This window comes from Oncorhynchus kisutch, linkage group LG13 (assembly GCF_002021735.2).
Source record: "Oncorhynchus kisutch isolate 150728-3 linkage group LG13, Okis_V2, whole genome shotgun sequence".
NCBI classification, from domain to species: Eukaryota; Metazoa; Chordata; class Actinopteri; order Salmoniformes; family Salmonidae; genus Oncorhynchus; species Oncorhynchus kisutch.
This window is the reverse complement of record NC_034186.2, coordinates 7,680,262-7,707,305: the sequence shown is the minus strand read 5'-3', so window position 1 is coordinate 7,707,305 and position 27,044 is coordinate 7,680,262. Positions and strand designations below refer to the sequence as shown.

Genomic DNA, 27,044 nt, shown 5'->3' with positions numbered 1-27,044 from the left:
CTGGTTTAGCTGGTTTAATGCTGGTTTAGCTGGTTTAATGCTGGTTTAGCTGGTTTAATGCTGGTTTAGCTGGTTTAATGCTGGTTTAGCTGGTTTAATGCTGGTTTAATGCTGGTTTAGCTGGTTTAATGCTAGTTTAATGCTGGTTTAGCTGGTTTAATGCTGGTTTAGCTGGTTTAATGTAGCCTCACATAAGGTCCGTGTGGGAAGATGCTAAAATAAATATATTTATTAATTGAACCTTTATTTCACCTTTATTTAACTAAGTCAGTTAAGAACAAATTCTTATTTACAATGGCAGCCTACCAAAAGGCCTCCTGCGGGGGATGGGGGCTGGGATTAAAAATACAAATAAATTAAATGAAAATATAGACAATTTTTCACTAAGTAGTTTGGGAAAAGGGAAGGATGTAGTGAACTACTTTTTCAAAGTAACTTAAGTTAAGTAAATAATATTGTTTTTAGCTATAGGGTAGCTATAGCTATCAGTGTAGCTGATCTTCTTCCAAGTATGGAGTACTGTAATTGGTAGCTTGGTCAGAGTAGCTTCCCCAAAACTGAGTAACACCCTGAAAAGGGACAATTCCAAGGACATTCCTGCTGGTGAAACCAAAAATCTGTTCATGTTTTTTGATGCTTAACACTTAAAAGAGCCACGATAAGACATTCCTGGTCACTGTTACCTATAGCTTCTGACAGGGCTGCAGGTTTCTGGGTAGATTACAATGGGACTGATAGGGGCCCTATGGGACTGATAGGGACCACATTCCTTGATAGGATCACAGAGGGGCATCGTGGGGGGGGGGGGGGGGGGGGGGGTTAGGGGTCATGTTTACCTGGGTTGGGGGTGGGACCCAGAACAGTGTTGTGAAGAGGGAGGGTGTGTGTGGGGGTGGAGGGGGTACATGGAGCTGTATATATAGCAGCCCTACTGAACCATCTCACCTTACCTCACCAGCCCGTTCAGCGTGTGTGAGACACAGCCCATCGGTCCTCCATCATGATGAAGCAGTGTGCCTTGTTGTTGCTGGCGTGTGTGTATGCTCATGCCGCCCCCCTGGAAGCCAGCATGAAGCCCGGGTCGTGCCAGGACGCCGTGGCCCTGGGAGCAGCAGGACAGGCCCTCGACAAGATCAACAAGGACCGCACAGAGGGCTACGTGTTCGGTCTCCACCGCCTCAGTAACGTCAACCAGATGGAGCATGTGAGTTCTGTTGCTTCTATTTTTTTCACTGTAACTCTACAATGCGTGGACCTACGCTAAGTTAAAAAGAGGGGGAAATGATTTAGCTACTGTCCTAAAGAAGAGTCCTGTAACATACTTTGTTTGTAAATTCAATGTGCTCCAATATGTTGTCCGTTTATCAGATAACAGAAATTGAGGTCTAAAAAGTATCATAAAACAAAGTGTCGTCTGAGATAATTCTCTGTTTTATAGGTAGTGAAAAAGTGATATTACCGTTAAGACAGATGAGACAGATTCATACATTGTCAGCAAGGCCTTTTCTAAGAGCAGGGGGATTTGACTAGAATTTGAAGTTATAGATGGTGACTTCAAAGACGATTGTAGATGTAAAAAATAAATAAAATAAAAAACAGAACAATCCCCTTGTCTTTGTTTTTCAGTACCAGCCACATGGGAATGAATGTTGACTCCAGTGTGCTGATTGGTCTGTATTTCTGTCTCTGTTTCAGGGGGAAACAGGGGTTGTGTTCTACCTGACCATGGATGTGCTGGAGACTGACTGCCACGTGATCAGCAAGAAAAACGCAAAGGACTGTGAGGTCCCCAAGGCTGAAAACACACCGGTAAGAACACCAAACATACACACACACCAAACACACACACACACACCAAACACACACACACACACACACACCAAACACACACACACACACACACACACACACACACACACACACACACACACACACACACACACACACACACACACACACACACACACACACACACACACACCAAACACACACACACCAACACACACACACACACACACACCAACACACACACACACACACACACACACACACACACACACACACACACACACACACACACACACACACACACACACACACACGCGCACACCAAACACACACACACCAAACACACACACACACACACACACACACGCACACCAAACACACACACACACACACACACACACACACACACACACACACACACACACACACACACACACACACACACACACACACACACACACACACACACACAGACAAACATAATGTCTGTAGGATTACTGTATGTCTGAATATTGACTTTAGCCAGGGCCTTGGATCAAAATCGGCCCTCGTTGTTTAATCAGTTTTTTTTGTTGTCTTGTACGTATTTACTCACAGGTCTACGGTCAGTGCAAGGCTGTTATCTACATGAACAGAGTCCATAGAGTGGTTCGTCTGTACAACTACAACTGTGTGGTCAGACCAGGTAACAGTCCACGGCTTGGTCCTCTCCAAAACATTCATTACAGCGCTTCCCACTAAACAACAGCACATTGCATCCATCCACCGTGTAGTAGTTGGGTGATGTCACGTGGTTTGTCATGTGGTTGTGATGACTCTGTGGGAGCGTGGTGCCCGATGCGTTTCAAAGCATCTGCTCATTTTTGTTTTAAAAAATGTACCTTTATTTAACTAGGCAAGTCAGTTAAGAACAAATTCTTATTTACAATGACGGCCTAGGAACAGTGGGTTAACTGCCTGTTCAAGGGGCAGAACGACAGATTTGTACCTTGTCAGCTCGGGGATTTGAACCATGCTACATGTTTGACCAATGAAAGTGCCTTTTTGTAAACAGTGTACCTATTTGTATGTCCTGTCCCAGCGGCTGCGGCGAAAGTGGCTAAGCAGTGCCCGGACTGTCCCTCTGCCATGCCCAAGGACCACCCGGAGATCCTGAAGACGGCCACCATGTCCATGGAGAAGTTCAACAAGGACAGCGGCTTGGCCAATCACTTCGCCATCCTCAACATCACCCGTGCGCGGACATCGGTCAGAACACAACACTACACAACACATTCCACTATAGCATAATACAAAACCAACGCCACAACATAACATTACAATTCAACAAAACGATGAATCTACCTCACAGCAGCAAATGAACAGGTTTCATATTGTGGTGTAATTATCTTGTTGTCGTTACTCACTGACCTCTGTTGCTTGGTATTCCAGATGGGCATGGCAACCTTCTACTTTGCAGAGTTCACCATCCAGGAGACGACTTGTGCCAACACCACCGACCCTTCTGCAGCCTCCAAATGTCCTCTGATGGCCTGCGAGTTTGCAGTAAGTGAATGACAGTACCATTGACATTTTTGTCAAACAGCATAAACTATGTAGTAGCAGCATTATTACATCTGAATTATAGCCTAGATAGTGTTTAATGTTGTAAAAACCATAATAACTGTGTAATAACTATGTAATAACTATGTAATAACTATGGAAGAACCAGCATTTTAATTTCTCCCTGTCTCTTCTCTACAGCACAAAGGACACTGCAAGGGCTCCCACTCTCACGGCATGGGAGGCCAGGAGTTTGTCACGGTCAACTGTGAGGTCTTTGAGAATGAGGTCAGGCACTCTCCACTCTCCTCTCTCCTCTCTCCACTCTCCACTCTCCACTCTCCATTCTCCACTCTCCTCTCTCCTCTCTCCTCTCTCCACTCTCCACTCTCCTCTCTCCTCTCTCCACTCTCCACTCTCCACTCTCCTCTCTCCACTCTCCACTCTCCACTCTCCACTCTCCTCTCTCCTCTCTCCACTCTCCTCTCTCCACTCTCCACTCTCCACTCTCCTCTCTCCTCTCTCCTCTCTCCACTCTCCTCTCTTCTCTCTCCACTCTCCACTCTCCTCTCTCCACTCTCCACTCTGAAACAAGGGTTGAAACGTAGTTCCAGGTGCATAGAGGAAAACTCTAGTAGCTGGCCTTCTTGTATGCTCCACAGTGTCCTTGTATGCTCCACAGTGTTATGTTATGCTCCACAGTGTTCTTGTATGCTCCACAGTGTTATGTTATGCTCCACAGTGTTATGCTCCACAGTGTGTTTAATGGTTCAAACCACCATTTCAGTTATTAGGTCTTCATCTGGGTTTATATCTTTCGGAGTTAAATTACTAATGAGGTTACTGATCATGTGTATGAATTGATTGATTGATTGATTGATTGATGATGCTGTGTCTAATCCCCTGGTTGGTTGTTGTCCTGCAGAACTCAAAGAAGGAGAAGGCAGCTCACCTGTTGGGAGGAGAGACAGACCACAGCCACACCCTTCAGTCTGGAAAACACGGCAAAGACCACACCCATAATGCCTCCGGCGCTCACGACCACGCCCACGACCACGCTCACGACCACACCAAAGACCACAAACACGACGGCGCCCACGCCCATGATCATAAAGATGGTGCCCATGGTCACTCTCATGGCGATGGAGCTGCTGGCGGTCACGACCACTCTCATGACCACGGTCACGGTCACGACCACGCTCACGCCCACCACGCCAAGGCCCATAACCACAGCACTGACACCGGACCGCACCAGCATCACAACTACAAGCACGACGGCGAGGGCCACACTCACGAGCATGACCATGAGCTATCCTTGGATCACGACCACAAGCACGCTCACCTGCACGAGCACGAGCACCACCACCATCACCACGAGCACCCACACGGGACCGAGTCCCGCCACCCTCCCCAGGGAACCGTGACCGTCCTCCCCGCCCTGGGCCTGCCCATGACCCTGCCCTCCTTCCCCGAACAGCCTGTGGGTGAGAAGGGCGCCACTCTGCCCATGGTCCAAGACCCAAAGATCCCTGGGATGAGCCAGCCCATCATCCTGCCCTTCCCCACCACTGTGTCTGCTCAGTGCCCTGCTGAGGTCAAGGATGAGGACAACTTTGTGAAGGAGCTCTTTGCTGAGGACCCCCTCTTCAAAGCAGCTGCGTAACCAGTCCCTTGTCTCCATGGAGCTGAAACACAGAACTGATTATTCTCAATACCTACCAATGACCCACTGATACTGACAAGAAGAACAAACAAGAGCACAAAGCTAGTTATGATGTTGTTCTTTGGAATTCACAGGGACAGGTTTCTGCATGTCAGATATTTAGCTACCTCTAAACCATTTTCACATTCACCTGTCTGCCTCACTGTCTGTCTGCCTGCCTGCCTGCCTGTCTGTCTGTCTGTCTGTCTGTCTGTCTGTCTCTTTCTCTGTCTGTCTGCCTCTCTCTCTTTGTCTGTCTGTCTGCCTCTCTCTCTTTCTCTGTCTGTCTGTCTCTCTTTCTCTGTCTGTCTGCCTCTCTTTGCCTCTCTCTCTCTCTGTCTGTCTGTAAGCATTATGTTTGAGACCTGACTGTGTGTTCCTCAGAAATTAAGGGATTGACAGCATTCTTTTGTATGTTTCTAATACTCTATCTTTGCCATGACGGAAGATAGTTTTTGAGGTGGGTGTTGTTCTTAGCCTCAAACAAATAAAATAAACATCACTAATGCATCAATAGACTCCTATTTTTCGTCAAAGAATACAAGATTAAAAGAAAACAAGCTTTATACCTAACAATACGAATCCACATCCAGACGCAACAGTATTGAGGATAAATGTTTCTATAAACCTGACCTCTACATGAAACCCCGCATTCATAAAAACATAGTGACAGTAACATAGTGACAGTAACATAGTGACAGTAACATAGTGAGAGTAACATAGTGACAGTAACATAGTGACAGTAACATAGTGAGAGTAACATAGTGACAGTAACATAGTGACAGTAACATAGTGACAGTAACATAGTGAGAGTAACATAGTGACCGTAACATAGTGACAGTAACATAGTGACAGTAACATAGTGACAGTAACATAGTGACAGTAACATAGTGACAGTAACATAGTGACAGTAACATAGTGACAGTAACATAGTGACAGTAACATAGTGACAGTAACATAGTGACAGTAACATAGTGAGAGTAACATAGTGACAGTAACATAGTGACAGTAACATAGTGACAGTAACATAGTGACAGTAACATAGTGACAGTAACATAGTGAGAGTAACATAGTGACAGTAACATAGTGACAGTAACATAGTGACAGTAACATAGTGACAGTAACATAGTGAGAGTAACATAGTGACAGTAACATAGTGACAGTAACATAGTGACAGTAACATAGTGACAGTAACATAGTGACAGTAACATAGTGAGAGTAACATAGTGACCGTAACATAGTGACAGTAACATAGTGACAGTAACATAGTGACAGTAACATAGTGACAGTAACATAGTGACAGTAACATAGTGAGAGTAACATAGTGACAGTAACATAGTGAGAGTAACATAGTGACCGTAACATAGTGACAGTAACATAGTGACAGTAACATAGTGACAGTAACATAGTGACAGTAACATAGTGAGTAACATAGTGACAGTAACATAGTGAGAGTAACATAGTGACAGTAACATAGTGACAGTAACATAGTGACAGTAACATAGTGAGAGTAACATAGTGAGAGTAACATAGTGACAGTAACATAGTGACAGTAACATAGTGACAGTAACATAGTGACAGTAACATAGTGACAGTAACATAGTGACAGTAACATAGTGACAGTAACATAGTGAGAGTAACATAGTGAGAGTAACATAGTGACAGTAACATAGTGACAGTAACATAGTGAGAGTAACATAGTGACAGTAACATAGTGAGAGTAACATAGTGACAGTAACATAGTGACAGTAACATAGTGACAGTAACATAGTGAGAGTAACATAGTGAGAGTAACATAGTGACAGTAACATAGTGACAGTAACATAGTGACAGTAACATAGTGACAGTAACATAGTGACAGTAACATAGTGACAGTGCCCGGGGGGAAAAGGATACTGAAGTAACGTATAATGGTGCAACAGTAATCAGAGCCTATGTACGTAAATGGTTCTGACTATGTTGGGAGCAGAGCATCGCCTATCTCATTCAACAAGATGTACAGTAAGCTATACAATACCTATATAAGGATAGTAATGCTTGTATTGCCTAGAATAAGGCAAAACGCATACCCCTGGCTAAAGTACCTAGAAGTGGGTTGGGGTGGTATAAGTGGGTGCAGGTTAAACTTTTATTTTTAAAGGTTGTGAAACTCTGACCTGAAGATACACATTACTGTTCTCACAATGCCAGGAAAACATTGTGTCAGATGTGACTGTGAAAAGAAAACAGTACCTGGTCCAAGCTACTGCATGTGTATCTGTATAGATAAGCCCTGTTATCTTCACCATGGCACGCCAGAGAAGAGCAACAGGAGGATTGGAGACATCTAGAGCCATCACCATAACAACCACCCTGATTACATCACAGCTGTACCAATACACAAACGAAAGGGGAGATATGTCTGTGAGTGACAGCCGACGATGGTGGAGGTATATAGGCCCATTCAGGGTTTGAGACAGTGATGTTGAGGTGGGTTTGAGACAGTGATGTTGATTGAGGTGGGTTTGAGACAGTGATGTTGAGGTGGGTTTGAGACAGTGATGTTGAGGTGGGTTTGAGACAATGTTGTTGAGGTGGGTTTGAGACAGTGATGTTGAGGTGGGTTTGAGACAGTGATGTTGAGGTGGGTTTGAGACAGTGATGTTGAGGTGGGTTTGAGACAGTGATGTTGAGGTGGGTTTGAGACAATGTTGTTGAGGTGGGTTTGAGACAGTGATGTTGAGGTGGGTTTGAGACAGTGATGTTGAGGTGGGTTTGAGACAGTGATGTTGAGGTGGGTTTGAGACAGTGATGTTGAGGTGGGTTTGAGACAGTGTTGTTGAGGTGGGTTTGAGACAGTGTTGTTGAGGTGGGTTTGAGACAGTGATGTTGAGGTGGGTTTGAGACAGTGATGTTGAGGTGGGTTTGAGACAGTGTTGTTGAGGTGGGTTTGAGACAATGTTGTTGAGGTGGGTTTGAGACAGTGATGTTGAGGTGGGTTTGAGACAGTGATGTTGAGGTGGGTTTGAGACAGTGATGTTGAGGTGGGTTTGAGACAGTGATGTTGAGGTGGGTTTGAGACAGTGTTGTTGAGGTGGGTTTGAGACAGTGTTGTTGAGGTGGGTTTGAGACAGTGATGTTGAGGTGGGTTTGAGACAGTGATGTTGAGGTGGGTTTGAGACAGTGTTGTTGAGGTGGGTTTGAGACAGTGTTGTTGAGGTGGGTTTGAGACAGTGATGTTGAGGTGGGTTTGAGACAGTGTTGTTGAGGTGGGTTTGAGACAGTGTTGTTGAGGTGGGTTTGAGACAGTGATGTTAAGGTGGGTTTGAGACAGTGTTGTTGAGGTGGGTTTGAGACAGTGATGTTGAGGTGGGTTTGAGACAGTGTTGTTGAGGTGGGTTTGAGACAATGTTGTTGAGGTGGGTTTGAGACAATGATGTTGTGGTGGGTTTGAGACAGTGATGCTGAGGTGGGTTTGAGACAGTGATGTTGAGGTGGGTTTGAGACAGTGTTGTTGAGGTGGGTTTGAGACAGTGTTGTTGAGGTGGGTTTGAGACAGTGTTGTTGAGGTGGGTTTGAGACAGTGATGTTGAGGTGGGTTTGAGACAGTGTTGTTGAGGTGGGTTTGAGACAGTGATGTTGAGGTGGGTTTGAGACAGTGTTGTTGAGGTGGGTTTGAGACAGTGATGTTGAGGTGGGTTTGAGACAGTGATGTTGAGGTGGGTTTGAGACAGTGATGTTGAGGTGGGTTTGAGAGAGTGTTGTTGAGGTGGGTTTGAGACAGTGATGTTGAGGTGGGTTTGAGACAGTGTTGTTGAGGTGGGTTTGAGACAGTGATGTTGAGGTGGGTTTGAGACAGTGTTGTTGAGGTGGGTTTGAGACAGTGATGTTGAGGTGGGTTTGAGACAGTGTTGTTGAGGTGGGTTTGAGACAGTGATGTTGAGGTGGGTTTGAGACAGTGTTGTTGAGGTGGGTTTGAGACAGTGATGTTGAGGTGGGTTTGAGACAGTGATGTTGAGGTGGGTTTGAGACAGTGATGTTGAGGTGGGTTTGAGACAGTGATGTTGAGGTGGGTTTGAGACAGTGATGTTGAGGTGGGTTTGAGACAGTGTTGTTGAGGTGGGTTTGAGACAGTGATGTTGAGGTGGGTTTGAGACAGTGATGTTGAGGTGGGTTTGAGACAGTGATGTTGAGGTGGGTTTGAGACAGTGACGTCGAGGTGGGTTTGAGACAGTGATGTTGTGGTGGGTATGAGACAGTGTTGTTGAGGTGGGTTTGAGACAGTGATGTTGTGGGTTTGAGTGGTTTTGTATGAAGATGAGCATAGGAGTGATGAAGATAGTACATGTGATGGACATGCCTAATCCACTTCATAAACCTTTGATATGGACAGGATGCTGAAACTGCACCAGAGCAGAGCAATTGCACTGTGCCGTTCAGGGAACATCCCTAATGGGCCTCCTCTGCCATTAAGCCTTTTCTGCATTTAACAACCAGTATACAAAAGATAAATCACTGCATGGCAATCAGAGTTCACTACTTAAACAGAAAAAGGACTGGCACCCAGGCTATATGTTTCATTAAAAGGACTGGCACCCAGGCTATATGTTTCATTAAAAGGACTGGCACCCAGGCTACATGTTTCATTAAAAGGACTGGCACCCAGGCTACATGTTTCATTAAAAGGACTGGCATCCAGGCTACATGTTTCATTAAAAGGACTGGCACCCAGGCTACATGTTTCATTAAAAGGACTGGCACCCAGGCTACATGTTTCATTAAAAGACTGGCACCCAGGCTACATGTTTCATTAAAAGACTGGCACCCAGGCTACATGTTTCATTAAAAGACTGGCACCCAGGCTACATGTTTCATTAAAAGGACTGGCACCCAGGCTACATGTTTCATTAAAAGACTGGCACCCAGGCTACATGTTTCATTAAAAGACTGGCACCCAGGCTACATGTTTCATTAAAAGGACTGGCACCCAGGCTACATGTTTCATTAAAAGGACTGGCATCCAGGCTACATGTTTCATTAAAAAGACTGGCACCCAGGCTACATGTTTCATTAAAAGGACTGGCACCCAGGCTACATGTTTCATTAAAAGACTGGCACCCAGGCTACATGTTTCATTAAAAGGACTGGCACCCAGGCTACATGTTTCATTAAAAGACTGGCACCCAGGCTACATGTTTCATTATTTGCAAACACGTTTTACATTCCATGCTGGAAAACAAACACGTTAACTGAGATGCACTGTACAGAAACAGTAACACCCAGAGTCCCTGATCCATAAAGACACAGCACAATACAATACTTATATACAATAATTATTGATCCATTTGCATGGGTACTGTGGCAGAGCAGGGTACTGTGGCAGAGCAGGGTACTGTGGCAGAGCAGGGGACTGTGGCAGAGCAGGGGGCTGTGGCAGAGCAGGGGACTGTGGCAGAGCATGGGACTGTGGCAGAGCATGGGTACTGTGGCAGAGCAGGGGACTGTGGCAGAGCAGGGGGCTGTGGCAGAGCAGGGGACTGTGGCAGAGCAGAGGACTGTGGCAGAGCATGGGACTGTGGCAGAGCATGGGACTGTGGAAGAGCATGGGACTGTGGCAGAGCATGGGACTGTGGCAGAGTAGAGGACTGTGGCAGAGCAGGGGACTGTGGAAGAGCATGGGACTGTGGCAGAGCATGGGACTGTGGCAGAGCAGGGGACTGTGGCAGAGCATGGGACTGTTGAGTACATAGGTTTCTTTGCTTAAGGTCACAATGGCAGTAGGTAGTATTCCTGCAGATTTCCCAACAGGCAGCTCAAATATTTGTCTATTTCCACACCGAGCCCAAACCCCTCACTCAATGTTTAAATGTACGAAAAGTAATTGGTCAACTGCAGATAAAGCTGTATTTGCATGTGCTCTGGGGAAGAGGGCAAAGTTGACTAGCTGAGTCCCAGTAGGGGCCTTGGACTACCTCTCCTCCTACCCCTCTCAGTCTGCGTATAGTACGCCCCCCCCCCGGGATGCAGCTCAAGCTTCTTTAGCCTCGTTTCCTCATTAGCATTAGCGACCAGGCTAACACGGGGTGCTGTGTACAGTAAGGATGTGGGTCTGTGTGTGGCTGGTGGCCCTGTGTGTGTGTGTTGGCATGGGGGTAGCCCCTCCCCGGTGACCCCCGTGGGGTGCAAGGGCCCGGAGGTCCAGAGGAAGGCCTGGACCAGATCAATACTGACCTCACCGAAGGATTCATCCTCAGCCTCAACAGAGTCTATGATGTCAGCCAGTAGACAGGGGTGAGGCTAGTCAACTAGCTACTGTATTGAACTGTACTACTCTTCCCTGTCTAATAAAAGGGTTTTTATAGTTAATGAATCAATGCAAGAGTTTTTTATTTTCCTGTCTTTTGAGCACAAATTTTACAAAAAAGATAAAGGTGAGTAAAGATGCTGTGTATAGTTAATAATAATTAATAATAATAATTCATTAATAATAATTAATAATAATTTCTGTTTTTACAAATCACAACAGCTTGTATGGTTCTCTATTAGTAATTGATACTGCCCTCTAGTGTCCAAGAGAAGTAAGATCTAACGTGTTTGCGAAATCCTCTACTACCCCCTAAAGTAAATACATGTAAATTGGTCAGTAATGAGAGTATTTGAGCTGTTAAATTGCTATTGCACGCATTGTTGAGCTCTCAACTCCTTTAGTGTAGTAACTGCCTCCCTACCTCCACCTCTCTCCCCAGGAAGGAGCAGGCGTGCTGTTCAACCTGACCATAGACGTGCTGGAGACAAAGTGTCATGTGATCAGCAAGAAGCCGTGGAAGAAATGTGAAGTAAAGGATGTAGCTAACGTATCAGTAAGCAGTCTACCATATATGGATGTATGGGTTTATGGGGAGTGGGGAGTTAGGCTTATAGGGAGTGGGGAGTTAGGCTTATAGGGAGTGGGGAGTTAGGCTTATAGGGAGTGGGGAGTTAGGCTTATAGGGAGTGGGTAGTTAGGCTTATAGTGAGTGGGGAGTTAGGCTTATAGGGAGTGGGGAGTTAGACAATGCCAGTCATGGAGTTGTCATGCTAAACTTGACAACGGAGTAGGCACCATCTGGCACCAGCCTAGTGGAGAGTGGGATCTGTGAATTAAACAACTCTTACCACTCCACAGGTTTATGGGCATTGTATGGCGTCTATCTCTGTTGGGAAGAGTGTGGAACTGCGCAGCTATAAATGTGCCATCCAACAAGGTAGAGTCTGTTTATATAGACTCAGTAGGGCTCACTGGTCAGGTCATGAGGTCAGGAACAATATATAGTAGCTACTGTAACCACAAAAACCTTTCAGTTCAATGACTTACTGGTGCATTGAACCTTTGGTTTGACCAACGTGTAACGACGACCTGTAGTGAACTGTAACCTCTAACCTTTGACCTTGTGTTCAGTGCCTGCCACGGTCATCGTCGACACGTGTCCAGACTGTCCAACAGTAGTGCAGCTGGATGATCCCATCCTAGCGGAGACGACCAATCTGATCCTCCAGAAATACAATAGAATGAATCGCCTGCCAAACTACTTCACCCTCCTCAACGTAACAGGAGCGAGAATACAGGTCTGTGAGACCGTCCTGTTGTAGACCTACAGTTGAAGTCGGAAGTGTACATACACCTTAGCCAAATACATTTAAACTCAGTTTTTCACAATCCCTGACATTTAATCCAAGTAAAAATGCCCTGTCTTAGGTCAGTTAGGATCACCACATTATTTTAAGAATGTGAAAAATCAGAATAATAGTAGAGAGAAATATTTATTTCAGCTTTTATTTCTTTCATCACATTCCCAGTGGTTCAGAAGTTTACATACACTCAATTTGAATTTCGTAGCATTGCCTTTAAATTGTTTAACTTGGGTCAAACATTTTGGGTAGCCTTCCACAAGCTTCCCACAATAAGTTGGGTGAATTTTGGCCCATTCCTCCTGACAGAGCTGGTGTAACTGAGTCAGGTTTGTAGGCCTCCTTGCTCGCACACGCTTTTTCAGTTCTGCCCGCATATTTTCTATAGGATTGAGGTCAGGGCTTTGTGATGGCCACTCCAATACCTCGACTTTATTAGCCATTTTGCCACAACTTTGGGAGTTTGCTTGGGGTCATTGTCCATTTGGAAGACCCATTTGCGACCAAGCTTTAACTTCCTGACTGATGTCTTCAGATGTTGCTTCAATACATCCACATAATTTTCCGTCCTCATGATTCCATCTATTTTGTGAAGTGCACCAGTCCCTCCTCAGCAAAGCACCCCCACAACATGATGCTGCCACCCCCAAGCTTCACGATTGGGATGTTATTCTTCAGCTTGCAAGCCTCCCCCTTTTTCCTCCAAACGTAACAATGGTCATTATGGACATTTCTCCAAAAAGTACGATCTTTGTCCCCATGTGCAGTTGCAAACCGTAGTCTGGCTTTTTTATGGCTGTTTTGGAGCAGTGGCTTCTCATTGCTGAGCGGCCTTTCAGGTTATGTCGATATAGGACTCGTTTTACTGTGGATATAGATACTTTTGTACCTGTTTCCTCCAGCATCTTCACAAGGTCCTTTGCTGTTGTTCTGGGATTGATTTGCACTTTTCGCACCAAAGTACGTTCATCTCTAAGAGACAGAACACATCTCTTTCCTAAGCAGTGTGACGGCTGTGTGGTCCCATGGTGTTTATACTTGTGTACTATTGTTTGTACAGATTAACGTGGTACCTTCATGCGTTTGGAAATTGCTCCCAAGGATGAACCAGACTTGTGGCGGTCTACAAAAGGTCTTGGCTGATTTCTTTTGATTTTCCCATGATGTCAAGCAAAGAGGCACAAAGAGGCACTGAGTTTGAAGGTAGGCCTTGAAATACATCCACAGGTACACCTCCAATTGACTCAAATCCATTCCAAGATGGCGTAGCAGTAAGTCGTCCTGTCGTCCCGTCCCTGTATATATCGCTTCTTTTTCGTTTTTTTTAACATATTTTTCTTCGCATACCTCTTTAAAAACATTTTGCTAAACCTAAGCTTCCAAATACTCTCCTGCAACCCGCCTCACCCAATGTAGCTATTTTTCCTAAAGTATTTATATTTACTTCGGAACCGGAACCCCTCAACTGAAGCTAGCAAGCTAACTACCAGCTATGCTAGCGGTCTTCAGCTAACCGGTCATCAGCTAACCTTTAGCCCGGAAAGCTCTCGCCAGCTCGAACAACGCGACTCTAACCAGAGCACAACGGACCTATTTATTTTTCATCCCCGGATTCCCACCGCAAACGGAACATTTTTCAGCTGGATCTTCACAACTAGCTATCTAGCTAAACTGCAACCCCGGATGATTACCCCTGGCTAGCGTTTCCACCCACTTAGCCTGAAGCTAGCCCGGACAGAGCACCTGTAGCATACTCCTGGGCTACAATACCCGGCCCACGACCGGTCTGTCGATGTCACCGCATGAAGAGGAATAAACAGACTCACCCCATCGCGACATCCCCCAAAGGCTAACTCTCTAGCCCTCGCTATCTCCCTGCTTGCTAATACGGCCTGCTAACTGCTAGCTTGTCTAGCTCCGGTCCGCTAACTGCTACCTTGTCTAGCCCGGGCCTACGAACTGTTAGCTTGTTAGCACAGGCCTGCTAACCGTCTGAATCACCGCGTCCCAAACACTCTCTGGACCCATTTACTTTCTATCTCTTTTTGATTTTTAATTTGTTTATACCTTCCGGAAACCTGCCTCACCCAATGTGATACGGAATCGCTATTATTTGTCATTTTTTAGAACACACTCAAGAACCTCCAGACGCTAACCAGCTAACTAGCTACAAGCTATTTAGTCATTGTTAGTTTTTTTAACCTGGATAACACTCGCCAGTCCAGCTTCCCTGCCCATCCACCGCTGCCCCCTGGACACTGATCTCTTGGCTACATAGCTGACGCACGCTGGACTGTCCATTAATCACGGTACTCCATTCTGCTTGTTTGTTTTATCTGTCGGCCCCGTTGCCTAGTCAACGCCATTTTACCTGCTGTTTGTTGTGCTAGCTGATTAGCCTCGCCTACTGTTTTAGCTAGCTTTCCCAATTCAACACCTGTGATTACTGTATGCCTCGCTGTATGTCTCTCTCAAATGTCAATATGCCTTGTATACTGTTGTTCAGGTTAGTTATCATTGTTTTAGTTCACAATGGAGCCCCTAGTTCCACTCTTCATACCCCTGTTACCTCCTTTGTCCCACCTCCCACACATGCGGTGACCTCACCCATTACAACCAGCATGTCCAGAGATACAACCTCTCTCATCATCACCCAGTGCCTGGGCTTACCTCCGCTGTACCCGCACCCCACCATACCCCTGTCTGTGCATTATGCCCTGAATATATTCTACCATGCCCAGAAACCTGCTCCTCTTATTCTCTGCCCCCAACGCTCTAGACGACCAGTTTTGATAGCCTTTAGCCGCACCCTCATACTACTCCTTCTCTGTTCCGCGGGTGATGTGGAGGTAAACCCAGGCCCTGCATGTCCCCAGGCACCCTCATTTGTTGACTTCTGTGATCGAAAAAGCCTTGGTTTCATGCATGTCAACATCAGAAGCCTCCTCCCTAAGTTTGTTTTACTCACTGCTTTAGCACACTCTGCTAACCCTGATGTCCTTGCCGTGTCTGAATCCTGGCTCAGGAAGGCCACCAAAAATTCAGAGATTTCCATACCCAACTATAACATCTTCCGTCAAGATAGAACTGCCAAAGGGGGAGGAGTTGCAGTCTACTGCAGAGATAGCCTGCAAAGTAATGTCATACTTTCCAGGTCCATACCCAAACAGTTCGAACTACTAATTTTGAAAATTACTCTCTCCAGAAATAAGTCTCTCACTGTTGCCGCCTGCTACCGACCACCCTCAGCTCCCAGCTGTGCCCTGGACACCATTTGTGAATTGATCGCCCCCCATCTAGCTTCAGAGTTTGTTCTGTTAGGTGACCTAAACTATGATATGCTTAACACCCCGGCAGTCCTACAATCTAAGCTAGATGCCCTCAATCTCACTCAAATCATCAAGGAACCCACCAGGTACAACCCTAACTCTGTAAACAAGGGCACCCTCATAGACGTCATCCTGACCAACTGGCCCTCCAAATACACCTCCGCTGTCTTCAACCAGGATCTCAGCGATCACTGCCTCATTGCCTGTATCCGCCACGGAGCCGCAGTCAACCTGGCCCGGGTATCCTGGAAGGACATTGACCTCATCCCGTCAGTTGAGGATGCCTGGTCATTCTTTAAAAGTAACTTCCTCACCATTTTAGATAAGCATGCTCCGTTCAAAAAATGCAGAACCAAGAACAGATACAGCCCTTGGTTCACTCCAGACCTGACTGCCCTCGACCAGCACAAAAACATCCTGTGGTGGACTGCAATAGCATCGAATAGTCCCCGTGATATGCAACTGTTCAGGGAAGTCAGGAACCAATACACGTAGTCAGTCCGGAAAGCTAAGGCCAGCCTCTTCAGGCAGAAGTTTGCATCCTGTAGCTCCAACTCCAAAAAGTTCTGGGACACTGTGAAGTCCATGGAGAACAAGAGCACCTCCTCCCAGCTGCCCACTGCACTGAGGCTAGGTAACACGGTCTCCACTGATAAATCCATGATTATCGAAAACTTCAATAAGCATTTCTCAACGGCTGGCCATGCCTTCCGCCTGGCTACTCCAACCTCGGCCAACAGCTCCGCCCCCCCCCCCCGCAGCTCCTCGCCCAAGCCTCTCCAGGTTCTCCTTTACCCAAATCCAGATAGCAGATGTTCTGAAAGAGCTGCAAAACCTGGACCCGTACAAATCAGCTGGGCTTGACAATCTGGGCCCTCTATTTCTGAAACTATCCGCCGCCATTGTCGCAACCCCTATTACCAGCCTGTTCAACCTCTCTTTCATATCGTCTGAGATCCCCAAGGATTGGAAAGCTGCCGCAGTCATCCCCCTCTTCAAAGGGGGAGACACCTTGGACCCAAACTGTTATAGACCTATATCCATCCTGCCCTGCCTATCTAAGGTCTTCGAAAGCCAAGTCAACAAACAGGTCACTGACCATTTCGAATCTCACCATACCTTCTCTGCTATGCAATCCGGTTTCAGAGCTGGTCATGGGTGCACCTCAGCCACACTCAAGGTACTAAACGATATCATAACCGCCATCGATAAAAGACAGTACTGTGCAGCCGTCTTCATCGACCTTGCCAAGGCTTTCGACTCTGTCAATCACCATATCCTCATCGGCAGACTCGACAGCCTTGGTTTCTCAAATGATTGCCTCGCCTGGTTCACCAACTACTTCTCTGATAGAGTTCAGTGTGTCAAATCGGAGGGTCTGCTGTCCGGACCTCTGGCAGTCTCTATGGGGGTGCCACAGGGTTCAATTCTTGGACCGACTCTCTTCTCTGTATACATCAATGAGGTCGCTTTTGCTGCTGGTGAGTCCCTGATCCACCTCTACGCAGACGACACCATTCTGTATACTTCCGGCCCTTCTTTGGACACTGTGTTAACAACCCTCCAGGCAAGCTTCAATGCCATACAACTCTCCTTCCGTGGCCTCCAATTGCTCTTAAATACAAGTAAAACTAAATGCATGCTCTTCAACCGATCGCTACCTGCACCTACCCGCCTGTCCAACATCACTACTCTGGACGGCTCTGACTTAGAATACGTGGACAACTACAAATACTTAGGTGTCTGGTTAGACTGTAAACTCTCCTTCAAACATCTCCAATCCAAAGTTAAATCTAGAATTGGCTTCCTATTTCGCAACAAAGCATCCTTCACTCATGCTGCCAAACATACCCTTGTAAAACTGACCATCCTACCAATCCTCGACTTTGGCGATGTCATTTACAAAATAGCCTCCAATACCCTACTCAACAAATTGGATGCAGTCTATCACAGTGCAATCCGTTTTATCACCAAAGCCCCATATACTACCCACCATTGCGACCTGTACGCTCTCGTTGGCTGGCCCTCGCTTCATACTCGTCGCCAAACCCACTGGCTCCATGTCATCTACAAGACCCTGCTAGGTAAAGTCCCCCCTTATCTCAGCTCGCTGGTCACCATAGCATCTCCCACCTGTAGCACACGCTCCAGCAGGTATATCTCTCTAGTCACCCCCAAAACCAATTCTTTCTTTGGCCGCCTCTCCTTCCAGTTCTCTGCTGCCAATGACTGGAACGAACTACAAAAATCTACCCCATTATTTTTTATTTCTACTTTGCACATTCTTCCATTGCAAAACTACCATTCCAGTATTTTACTTGCTATATTGTATTTACTTTGCCATCATGGCCTTTTTTGCCTTTACCTCCCTTCTCACCTCATTTGCTCACATTGTATATAGACTTGTTTATACTGCATTATTGACTGTATGTTTGTTTTTACTCCATGTGTAACTCTGTGTCGTTTTATCTGTCGAACTGCTTTGCTTTATCTTGGCCAGGTCGCAATTGTAAATGAGAACTTGTTCTCAACTTGCCTACCTGGTTAAATAAAGGTAAAATAAAAAATATATTAAAAAAATAGACTGCCCCTTTGTTTTCTACTGTGTTATTGACTTGTTAATTGTTTACTCCATGTGTAACTCTGTGTTGTCTGCTCACACTGCTATGCTTTATCTTGGCCAGGTCGCAGTTGCAAATGAGAACTTGTTCTCAACTAGCCTACCTGGTTAAATAAAGGTGAAATAAAAAAATAAAAAAAATGATTGATGTCAATTAGCCTATCAGAAGCTTCTGAAGCCATGACATAATTTTCTGGAATTTTTCAAGCTGTTTAAAGGCACAGTCAACTTAGTGTATGTAAATGTCTGACCTACTGGAATTGTGATACAGTGAGTTGTAAGTGAAATAATCTGTCTGTAAACTATTGTTGGAAAAATTACTTGTGTCGTGCACAAATTAGATGTCCTAACCGACTTGCCAAAACTATAGTTTGTTAACAAGAAATTTGTGGAGTGGTTGAAAAACGAGTTTTAATGACTCCAACTTAAGTGTATGTAAACTTCCGACTTCAACTGTATGTCAGATATGAAATGTTTTGCTATTGGAGAGGAGTAGAATGTAATCCACCATCATGAGACGGAGAAACAAAAATCAGAAGAGTAATTTGAAGGGAATAGATGTGTCGTTCACAATTAAAAACTTGATGTTGTATAAAACTACACTGAACAAAAATATAAAACGCAACATGAAAAAATGTTACAGTTCATATAAGGAAATCAGTCAATATAAATCAATTCATTAGGCCCTAATCTATGGATTTAACATGACTGGGAATACAGATATGAATCTGTTGGTCACAGAAACATTAGAAAAAAGGTAGGGGCTTGGATCAGAGAACCCGTCAGTATCTAGTGTGACCACCATTTGCCTCATGCAGTGTGACACATCTCCTTCGCATAGAGTTGATCAGGCTGTTGATTGTGACCTGTGGAATGTTGTTCCACTCCTCTTCAATGGCTGTGCGAAGTTGCTGGATATTAGCGGGAATTGGAACACACTGTCGTACACGTCGATCCAGAGCATCCCAAACATGCTCAATGGGTGACATGTATGGTGACTTTGCAGGCCAGGGAAGAACTGGGACATTTAACTTCCAGGATTTGTGTACAGATCCTTGTGACATGGGGCCGTGCATTATCATGCTGAAACATGAGGTGATGGTGACCCTAGTGAGGACGATGAGCATGCAGATGAGCTTCCCTGAGACGGTTTTTGTCAGTTTGTGCAAAAATTATTTGGTTGTGCAAACCAACAGTTCAGTCATCTGTCTGGGTGGCTGGTCTCAGACGATCCTACAGGTGAAGAAGCCGGATGTGGAGGTCCTTGGCTGGCGTGGTTACACATGGCCTGCGGTTGTGAGGCCGGTTGAACGTACTGCCAAATTCTCAAAAACGATATTGGAGACGGCTTATGGTAGAGAAATGAGCATTATATTCTCTGGCAACAGTCCTGGTGGACATTCCTGCAGCCAGTATGCCAATTTGAGACATCTGTGGCATTGTGTTGTGTGATAAAACTGCCACTCCACTCCACTCTCTCTGATTGCCTGTGAAGAGATTTTGCAAGTTATATCTTCAGCTACCCATTCTAAAGCTTCAGAAGACAGAGTAATGAGTGTCTGGAGGTCTCTGACTAACGAGGTAACATTCATGATTGCTTCTGTTACTGGATTTATTTGCCACACATTGTTGTTTATTGTCCCCAGCACAAGGTGCACCTGTGTAATGATCATGCCGCTTAATCAGCTTCTTGATATGCCACACCTGTCAGGTAGATGGATTATCTTGGCAAAGGAGAAATCTTACTTGACAAGGATGTAACCAAATTTGTGTACAAAATTTGAGCTAAATAGGCATTTTGTGCGTATGGAATATTTCTGGGATGTTTTATTTCAGCTCATGAAATATGGAACCAACACTTTATCTGTTGCATTTAAATTTTTCTTCAGTAGATTTCAAGTTCAAAGTATACTGCTTCGTCTTCACAGTGGGTGGTGGGTCCGGCCTATTTTGTAGAGTTCACCATCAGAGAGACGGTCTGTGCTAAGGACACTCCTGACGTCGATTTGACCCAGTGTAAAATGATGGACTGTGAATTTGCAGTGAGTACAGTACCACACTACATCTACACACTGTCTGTCACGTGTTTTGAAATAGGGAAAAGGGAACAAAAATGATGATTTGTATGTGGCGAGCTGACAGCAGAGGAAAGCAGACTACTGTAGAACCACATCAGTCTCAGTGAGATCACTAGCATCATATCGTGTTTCTCTATTTGAGCAATCCAATTCCGTTTTCTGTCGCCTAGCACAAGGCCTTCTGCACAGGCTCTCACACCACTCTGGATGATGGCACATTTCAGACCAAACTCCCCATCGAGGTGAAGTGTAAAATCTTTGAACCAGAGGTAGGAATCTTCCACAACAGTGCCATCACTGCCATGCCACATAGTAACCTCAGTAACTGAGAGACCAACATAGTAGTCATAGTAACCTCAGTAACTGAGAGACCAGCATTGTAATCATAGAAACCTCAGTAACTGAGAGACCAACATAGTAGTCATAGTAACCTCAGTAACTGAGAGACCAACATAGTAGTCATAGTAACCTCAGTAACTGAGAGACCAACATAGTAGTCATAGAAACCTCAGTAACTGAGAGACCAACAGAGTAATCATAGTAACCTCAGTAACTGAGAGACCAACATAGTAGTCATAGTAACCTCAGTAACTGAGAGACTAGCATTGTAGTCATAGTAACCTCAGTAACTGAGAGACCAACATAGTAGTCATAGAAACCTCAGTAACTGAGAGACCAACATAGTAGTCATAGTAACCTCAGTAACTGAGAGACCAGCATAGTAGTCATAGAAACCTCAGTAACTGAGAGACCAGCATAGTAGTCATAGAAACCTCAGTAACTGAGAGACCAGCATAGTAGTCATAGTAACCTCAGTAACTGAGAGACCAGCATAGTAGTCATAGTAACCTCAGTAACTGAGAGACCAGCATAGTAGTCATAGTAACCTCAGTAACTGAGAGACCAGCATAGTAGTCATAGAAACCTCAGTAACTGAGAGACCAACATAGTAGTCATAGAAACCTCAGTAACTGAGAGACCAACATAGTAGTCATATAAACCTCAGTAACTGAGCAGAGGAGACCTCTGCAATGTAGGCTTTTGTTCCATCCAGATCTGACTAAATTGTGGTCTAAACTCAAGCCCAGGACTATGTCTAGGTCTGGGGGAAAGGGGTTGATCTGGGAGTGGGCATACCATTTCAATTGGATTTTACAAATAAAGTTATCATTATTATGTCCATCTCTCAGGCTGCCAAGGCAGAGGAGGAGGCCCATGTCAGAGGAGACAGTGGGCATCAGAGTGAAGATGAGGACCATAAACACGCGCACACACACCTGCACCCCTATGAGCACCACCACCACCCCCCCAACTCCAATCAGGCTTCCCCCAGACTGAAGGGCTCGTTGGGTATAGTGGTGGTTCTACCACCCCCTCATGTGCCACCGCCTCCAAGAGCCTCAGCAGCAGCAAGCCACTGTCCAGCCAAGAGGATTGATTTGAGCCAAGAGGAAAACTAACCTGGGACTGGACAGGTTTCCAATTTGATTGATAAACATCTTCCGCTACTGCAATAACAGCTTATTAACACTTTCCTGAGATACAAAGCTACTTTGGTAACAAAGGAAAACTGAAAGAACTATGACTCAAAACACTTCCCCTATTTTGCCCTAGCTGGACAATGTTCACCTTTTTGTTGTTGTTGTTGCTGCTGCTGCTGCTGTTGTTGTTGTTGTTGTTGTTGTTGTTGTTGCTGTTGTTGTTGTTGTTGTTGCTGTTGTTGTTGCTGTTGTTGCTGTTGTTGTTGTTGTTGTTGTTGTTGTTGTTGCTGCTATCTCAGATCACATGCGGAAAGAATTCCACAACATTGTACTGTATGATAATAACTATGATAGCTTGTAAATTTATCAGAGCAATAAATGTATAGTTCAGCCTACAATGTATACAGTATATTTTCAGTGGTTATAATCATGTATTGTGTGATTGTAGCCAATTCAATTGACCATTAAAAATGTTTTCATCTGATGAGAAGAGCAACTGTGTGTGTTTCAAAAGCATGATGTTAACCAAATTACTCTCAAAAATATTTCAGAATCTGCCAGTGTAGTACAGCAGATGGGAGGTTGTGGTGAAGGTAGCTATGCGTCAACATTTACCAATATGCTATGAACGTCCTGCCTACTTCCTGGTTCAAGTCCTGTACTGTTTTTAAATGAGCTTCAAGCTTATATCATCAAAATCCTGAAAATGTGGTCATTTAAGATATATGTAAAACTATATTCATATTTTTGGATTTATGTACTTCTACCTGATGCCTTTCATTAATATTTTCAATTGCGTTATTTTTGTAATCAAAAACCTTAATTAAAGGCATTGGGTAAAGGTAAATTCATCTGCAAATACAATTATACATATTTCTTAAATTGCCACGTTTTCAGGAATGTGATGATATAAGCTTGAAGTTCATTCAAAACTAAATGGGACTTCATAACCAAGTGGGAAGGTGGTACAAACCACAAACGACTGGAAAAAAGGAACTTGAACGTCTCTCCAAATCGTAATTCCCTATGAAAGTCCTTGCAAGTTCCTGGTTCCTGTACCATATGGTTTTTTATGGGCTTCAAGCTTATTATCATCAAATTCATGAAAAAAAAAAAATATATATATATATATAAATATATAATGTATATATAATAGTAGAGAGAATTATTTATTTCAGCTTTTACTTCTTTCATCACATTTCCAGTGAGTCAGAAGTTTACATACACTCAATTAGTATTTGGTAGCATTACCTTTAAATTGTTTAACTTGGGTCAAATGTTTCGGGTAGCCTTCCACAAGCTTCCCACAATAAGTTGGGTGAATTGTGGCCCATTCCTCTTGACAGAGCTGGTGTAACCGAGTCAGGTTTGTGGGGTCATTGTCCATTTGGAAGACCCATGTGTGACCAAGCTTCAACTTCCAGACTGATGTTTTGAGATGTTGCTTCAATATATCCACATAATTTTCCGTCCTCATGATGCCATCTATTTTGTGAAGTGCACCAGTCCCTCCTGCAGCAAAGAACCCCCACAACATGATGCTGCTACCCCCGTGCTTCACGGTTGGGATGGTGTTCTTCGGCTTGCAAGCCTCTCCCTTTTTCCTCCAAACATAACGATGGTCATTATGGCCAAACAGTTCTATTTTTGTGTCATCAGACCAGAGGACATTTCTCCAAAAAGTAAGATCTTTGTCCCCATGTGCAGTTGCAAACCGTAGTCTGGCTTTTTTATGGCGGTTTGGAGCAGTGGCTTCTTCCTTGCTGAGCGGCCTTTCAGGTTATGTCGATATAGGACACGTTTTACTGTGGATATAGATACTGTTATACTGGTGTCCTCCAGCATCTTCACAAGGTCCTTTGCTATTGTTCTGGGATTGATTTTCACTTTTCACACCAAAGTATGTTCATCTCTAGGAGGCAGAACACATCTCCTTCCTGAGTGGTATGATGGCTGCGTGGTCCAATGGTGTTTATACTTGTGTACTATTGTTTGTACAGATGAATGTGGTACCTTCAGGCGTTTGGAAATTGCTCCCAAGGAAGAACCAGACTTGTGGAGGTCTACAATTTATTTTCTGAGGTCTTGGCTGATTTCTTTTGATATTCCCATGATGTCAAGCAAAGAGGCACTGAGTTTGAAAGTAGGCCTTGAAATACATCCACAAGTACACCTCCAATTGACTCATATTATATCAATTTGTCTATCAGAAGCTTCTAAAGCCATGACATAATTTTCTGAGCTGTTTCAAGGCACAGTTAACTGAATGTATGTAAACTTCTGACCCACTGTAATTGTGAAACAGTTGAATTATAAGTGAAATAATCTGTCTGTAAACAATTGTTGGAAAAAATTACTTTTGTCATGCTTAAAGTAGATTTCCTAACCGACTTGCCAAAACTATAGTTTGTTAACAAGAAATTTGTGGAGTGGTTGAAAAACGAGTTTTAATGACTCCAACCTAAGTGTGTGTAAACTTCCGACATCAACTGTATATTAATATATATATATACTATTATATTTGTGTATCGACTTGCTCATACCCGATGCCATTTATCAAAATAATTGACCCTCAAGAAGCAAAACACATCGGCGGAAGTTACAAAAGTCGCATTTAAAACAATATATATGTATTTCACCTTTATTTAACCAGGTAGGCCAGTTGAGAACACCTTTATTTAACCAGGTAGGCCAATTGAGAACACCTTTATTTAACCAGGTAGGCTAGTTGAGAACACCTTTATTTAACCAGGTAGGCTAGTTGAGAACACCTTTATTTAACCAGGTAGGCTAGTTGAGAACACCTTTATTTAACCAGGTAGGCCAGTTGAGAACACCTTTATTTAACCAGGTAGGCTAGTTGAGAACAAGTTCTCATTTACAACTGCGACCTGGCCAAGATAAAGCATAGCAATTCGACACATACAACAACACAGAGTTACACATGGAATAAACAAAACATACAGTCAATAATACAGTAGAACAAAAGAAAACAAAAAGTCTACATACAGTGAGTGCAAATGAGGTAAGTTAATGAAATAAATAGGTGGCGAAGTAATTACAATATAGTAATTAAACACTGGAATGGTAGATCGGCAGAAGATAAATGTGCAGGTAGAGATACTGGGGTGCAAAGGAGCTAAATAAATCAATAAATACCAGTATGGGGATGAGGTAGGTAGATAGATGGGCTGTTTACAGATGGGCTATGTACAGGTGCAGTGATCTGTAAGCTGCTCTGACAGCTGGTGCTTAAAGCTAGTGAGGGAGATGTGAGTCTCCAGCTTCAGAGATTTTTGCAATTCGTTCCAGTCATGGGCAGCAGAGAACTGGAAGGAAAGACGACCAAAGTAGGAATTGGCTTGGGGGTGACCAGTGAGAAATACCTGCTGGAGCGCGTGCTACGAGTGGGTGCTGCTATGGTGACCAGTGTGCTGAGATAAGGCGGGGCTTTACCTAGCAGAGACTTGTAGATAACCTGTAGCCAGTGGGTTTGGCGACGAGTATGAATCGAGGGCCAACCAACGAGAGCGTACAGGTCGCAATGGTGGGTAGTGTATGGGGCTTTGGTGACAAAACGGATGGCACTGTGATAGACTGCATCCAGTTTGTTGAGTAGAGTGTTTGAGGCTATTTTATAGATGACATCACCGAAGTTGAGGATCGGTAGGATGGTCAGTTTTACGAGGGTATGTTTGGCACCATGAGTGAAGGACGCTTTGTTGCGAAATAGGAAGCCAATTCTAGATTTAATTTTGGATTGGAGATGCTTACTGTGAGTCTGGAAGGAGAGTTTACAGTCTAACCAGACACCCAGGTATTTGTAGTTGTACATGTAAAAAAAAAAGAAGTCAGAGCCGTCCAGAGTAGAGATGCTGGACGGGCGAGCAGGTGCGGGCAGTGATCGATTGAATAGCTGCTCTAATTCTCCACACCTTAGCACACGTCACAACTGTGACTACCATATTCTTATTATAGGGCTCAATTTATACACTTGCCCCCCATCCCCCTCTTCCCCATTACACGTGTTCAGTCCAGTTCAAGTGTTCAGCAGTCTAATGGCTTGATGTGTTTTATATTAGATTACGGTGGGGCTTTTTTTACTCAATGTTGCCAGCCAGTACATTTTTTTTAAATGCAGACCGCCAAGCTGTCGAATGTAGGACATATACAGCTGGTTGGAGATGTAGTTCGTGTTTTTTCGTTCTAATGAAACGGTTATAACCTTTTTCGGCTTCGTGCCTCTTCTTGGCCTGTCAAATAAATTGAACACCGGCATTTGGTAAGTAAATTCACCCGTGAGTAGTAGATCTGTACCAGCACAGAGGGTTAGGTGAGTGAGGGATATATGCTTTTTAGTAAGGTTGGATTCTTAGCGTTCATAGCTAGGGTGTACAGCAGAGATGGAACGTAAAGTCACAGAAAAAGAGAAGTACTTGGGGGTACAAGATTTGACTTTAGACGAGTTACAGGTCGTGTTGAGTAGTGGTGTCCTATTTAATTTGACATTTTAGGACCCCTTTAGGTGAATATTACAAAAGTATTACAAAATGATTTGATAAAATATTGAATTGGGTCTTTACTAGTACAGCCCATAGAAACACATTGAATGACAAATTCATAAATGGCAAAAAAAGACAGTCCAAAAATAAATCATAAGGAATAAGGTTTTGAAGAGTCTGTCCTATATCTAGGAGATATAAAAAAGCGCCGGATTTAACTTATTATATTTTTTGGGGCACCAAAAAATCTCCATAGTTCTATTCATATGTATGGCTTACTTTCAGACAAGTCCTGTGACACTGGGAGTTTCCTCTTTCCTAGAGTGGTCACATTAATTTGAAGGCCAAACCGTTC

General features: G+C 44.3%; 2 protein-coding genes and 1 long non-coding RNA gene across 7 annotated transcripts; 2 read left to right on the top strand and 1 right to left on the bottom strand.

Moving 5' to 3' along the window:
* The first annotated feature begins 869 nt into the window (after window positions 1–869).
* Window positions 870–5,546, top strand: fetub (fetuin B). Its single transcript, XM_031785495.1, has 7 exons — window positions 870–1,204; window positions 1,696–1,809; window positions 2,386–2,473; window positions 2,870–3,036; window positions 3,220–3,333; window positions 3,532–3,618; window positions 4,256–5,546. The coding sequence occupies exons 1-7, from the start codon at window positions 1,001–1,003 to the stop codon at window positions 4,991–4,993; spliced, it is 1,512 nt and encodes a 503-aa protein (XP_031641355.1). The 5' UTR covers window positions 870–1,000; the 3' UTR covers window positions 4,994–5,546.
* Window positions 959–1,699, bottom strand: LOC116353029 (uncharacterized). The gene is made up of 2 exons (XR_004202316.1): window positions 1,460–1,699; window positions 959–1,255 (listed from the first exon to the last, which is right to left on the bottom strand). It is a non-coding gene; the product is annotated as an uncharacterized LOC116353029 (long non-coding RNA).
* A 5,433-nt stretch (window positions 5,547–10,979) lies between the features above and the next one.
* On the top strand, window positions 10,980–22,677 carry si:ch211-284e20.8 (CY domain-containing protein). Of its 5 annotated transcripts, none has more exons than XM_031785496.1 (7): window positions 10,981–11,442; window positions 11,758–11,871; window positions 12,177–12,255; window positions 12,450–12,616; window positions 20,557–20,670; window positions 20,877–20,975; window positions 21,897–22,677. In XM_031785496.1, the coding sequence occupies exons 1-7, from the start codon at window positions 11,377–11,379 to the stop codon at window positions 22,164–22,166; spliced, it is 909 nt and encodes a 302-aa protein (XP_031641356.1). In that variant the 5' UTR covers window positions 10,981–11,376; the 3' UTR covers window positions 22,167–22,677. The 5 variants fall into 5 exon arrangements, 4 of the variants coding, with proteins under 4 accessions (XP_031641358.1, XP_031641357.1, XP_031641356.1 ...); XM_031785500.1 differs by having other exon boundaries at window positions 10,982–11,302; window positions 21,897–22,671; XM_031785498.1 differs by lacking the exon at window positions 20,557–20,670 and having other exon boundaries at window positions 10,980–11,442.
* Window positions 22,678–27,044: the final 4,367 nt, after the last annotated feature.

Bases quoted from the DNA above. Each gene is read 5' to 3' on its own strand.
- fetub (XM_031785495.1), top strand. From the start codon at position 1,001: ATGATGAAGCAGTGTGCCTTGTTGTTGCTGGCGTGTGTGTATGCTCAT. The intron at 1,810-2,385 runs GTAAGAACACCA...ATTTACTCACAG, and splicing joins CCAAGGCTGAAAACACACCG to GTCTACGGTCAGTGCAAGGC. The intron at 3,619-4,255 runs GTCAGGCACTCT...GTTGTCCTGCAG, and splicing joins GTGAGGTCTTTGAGAATGAG to AACTCAAAGAAGGAGAAGGC.
- si:ch211-284e20.8 (XM_031785496.1), top strand. From the start codon at position 11,377: ATGAATCAATGCAAGAGTTTTTTATTTTCCTGTCTTTTGAGCACAAAT. The intron at 11,872-12,176 runs GTAAGCAGTCTA...ACCACTCCACAG, and splicing joins AGGATGTAGCTAACGTATCA to GTTTATGGGCATTGTATGGC. The intron at 12,256-12,449 runs GTAGAGTCTGTT...CCTTGTGTTCAG, and splicing joins TAAATGTGCCATCCAACAAG to TGCCTGCCACGGTCATCGTC.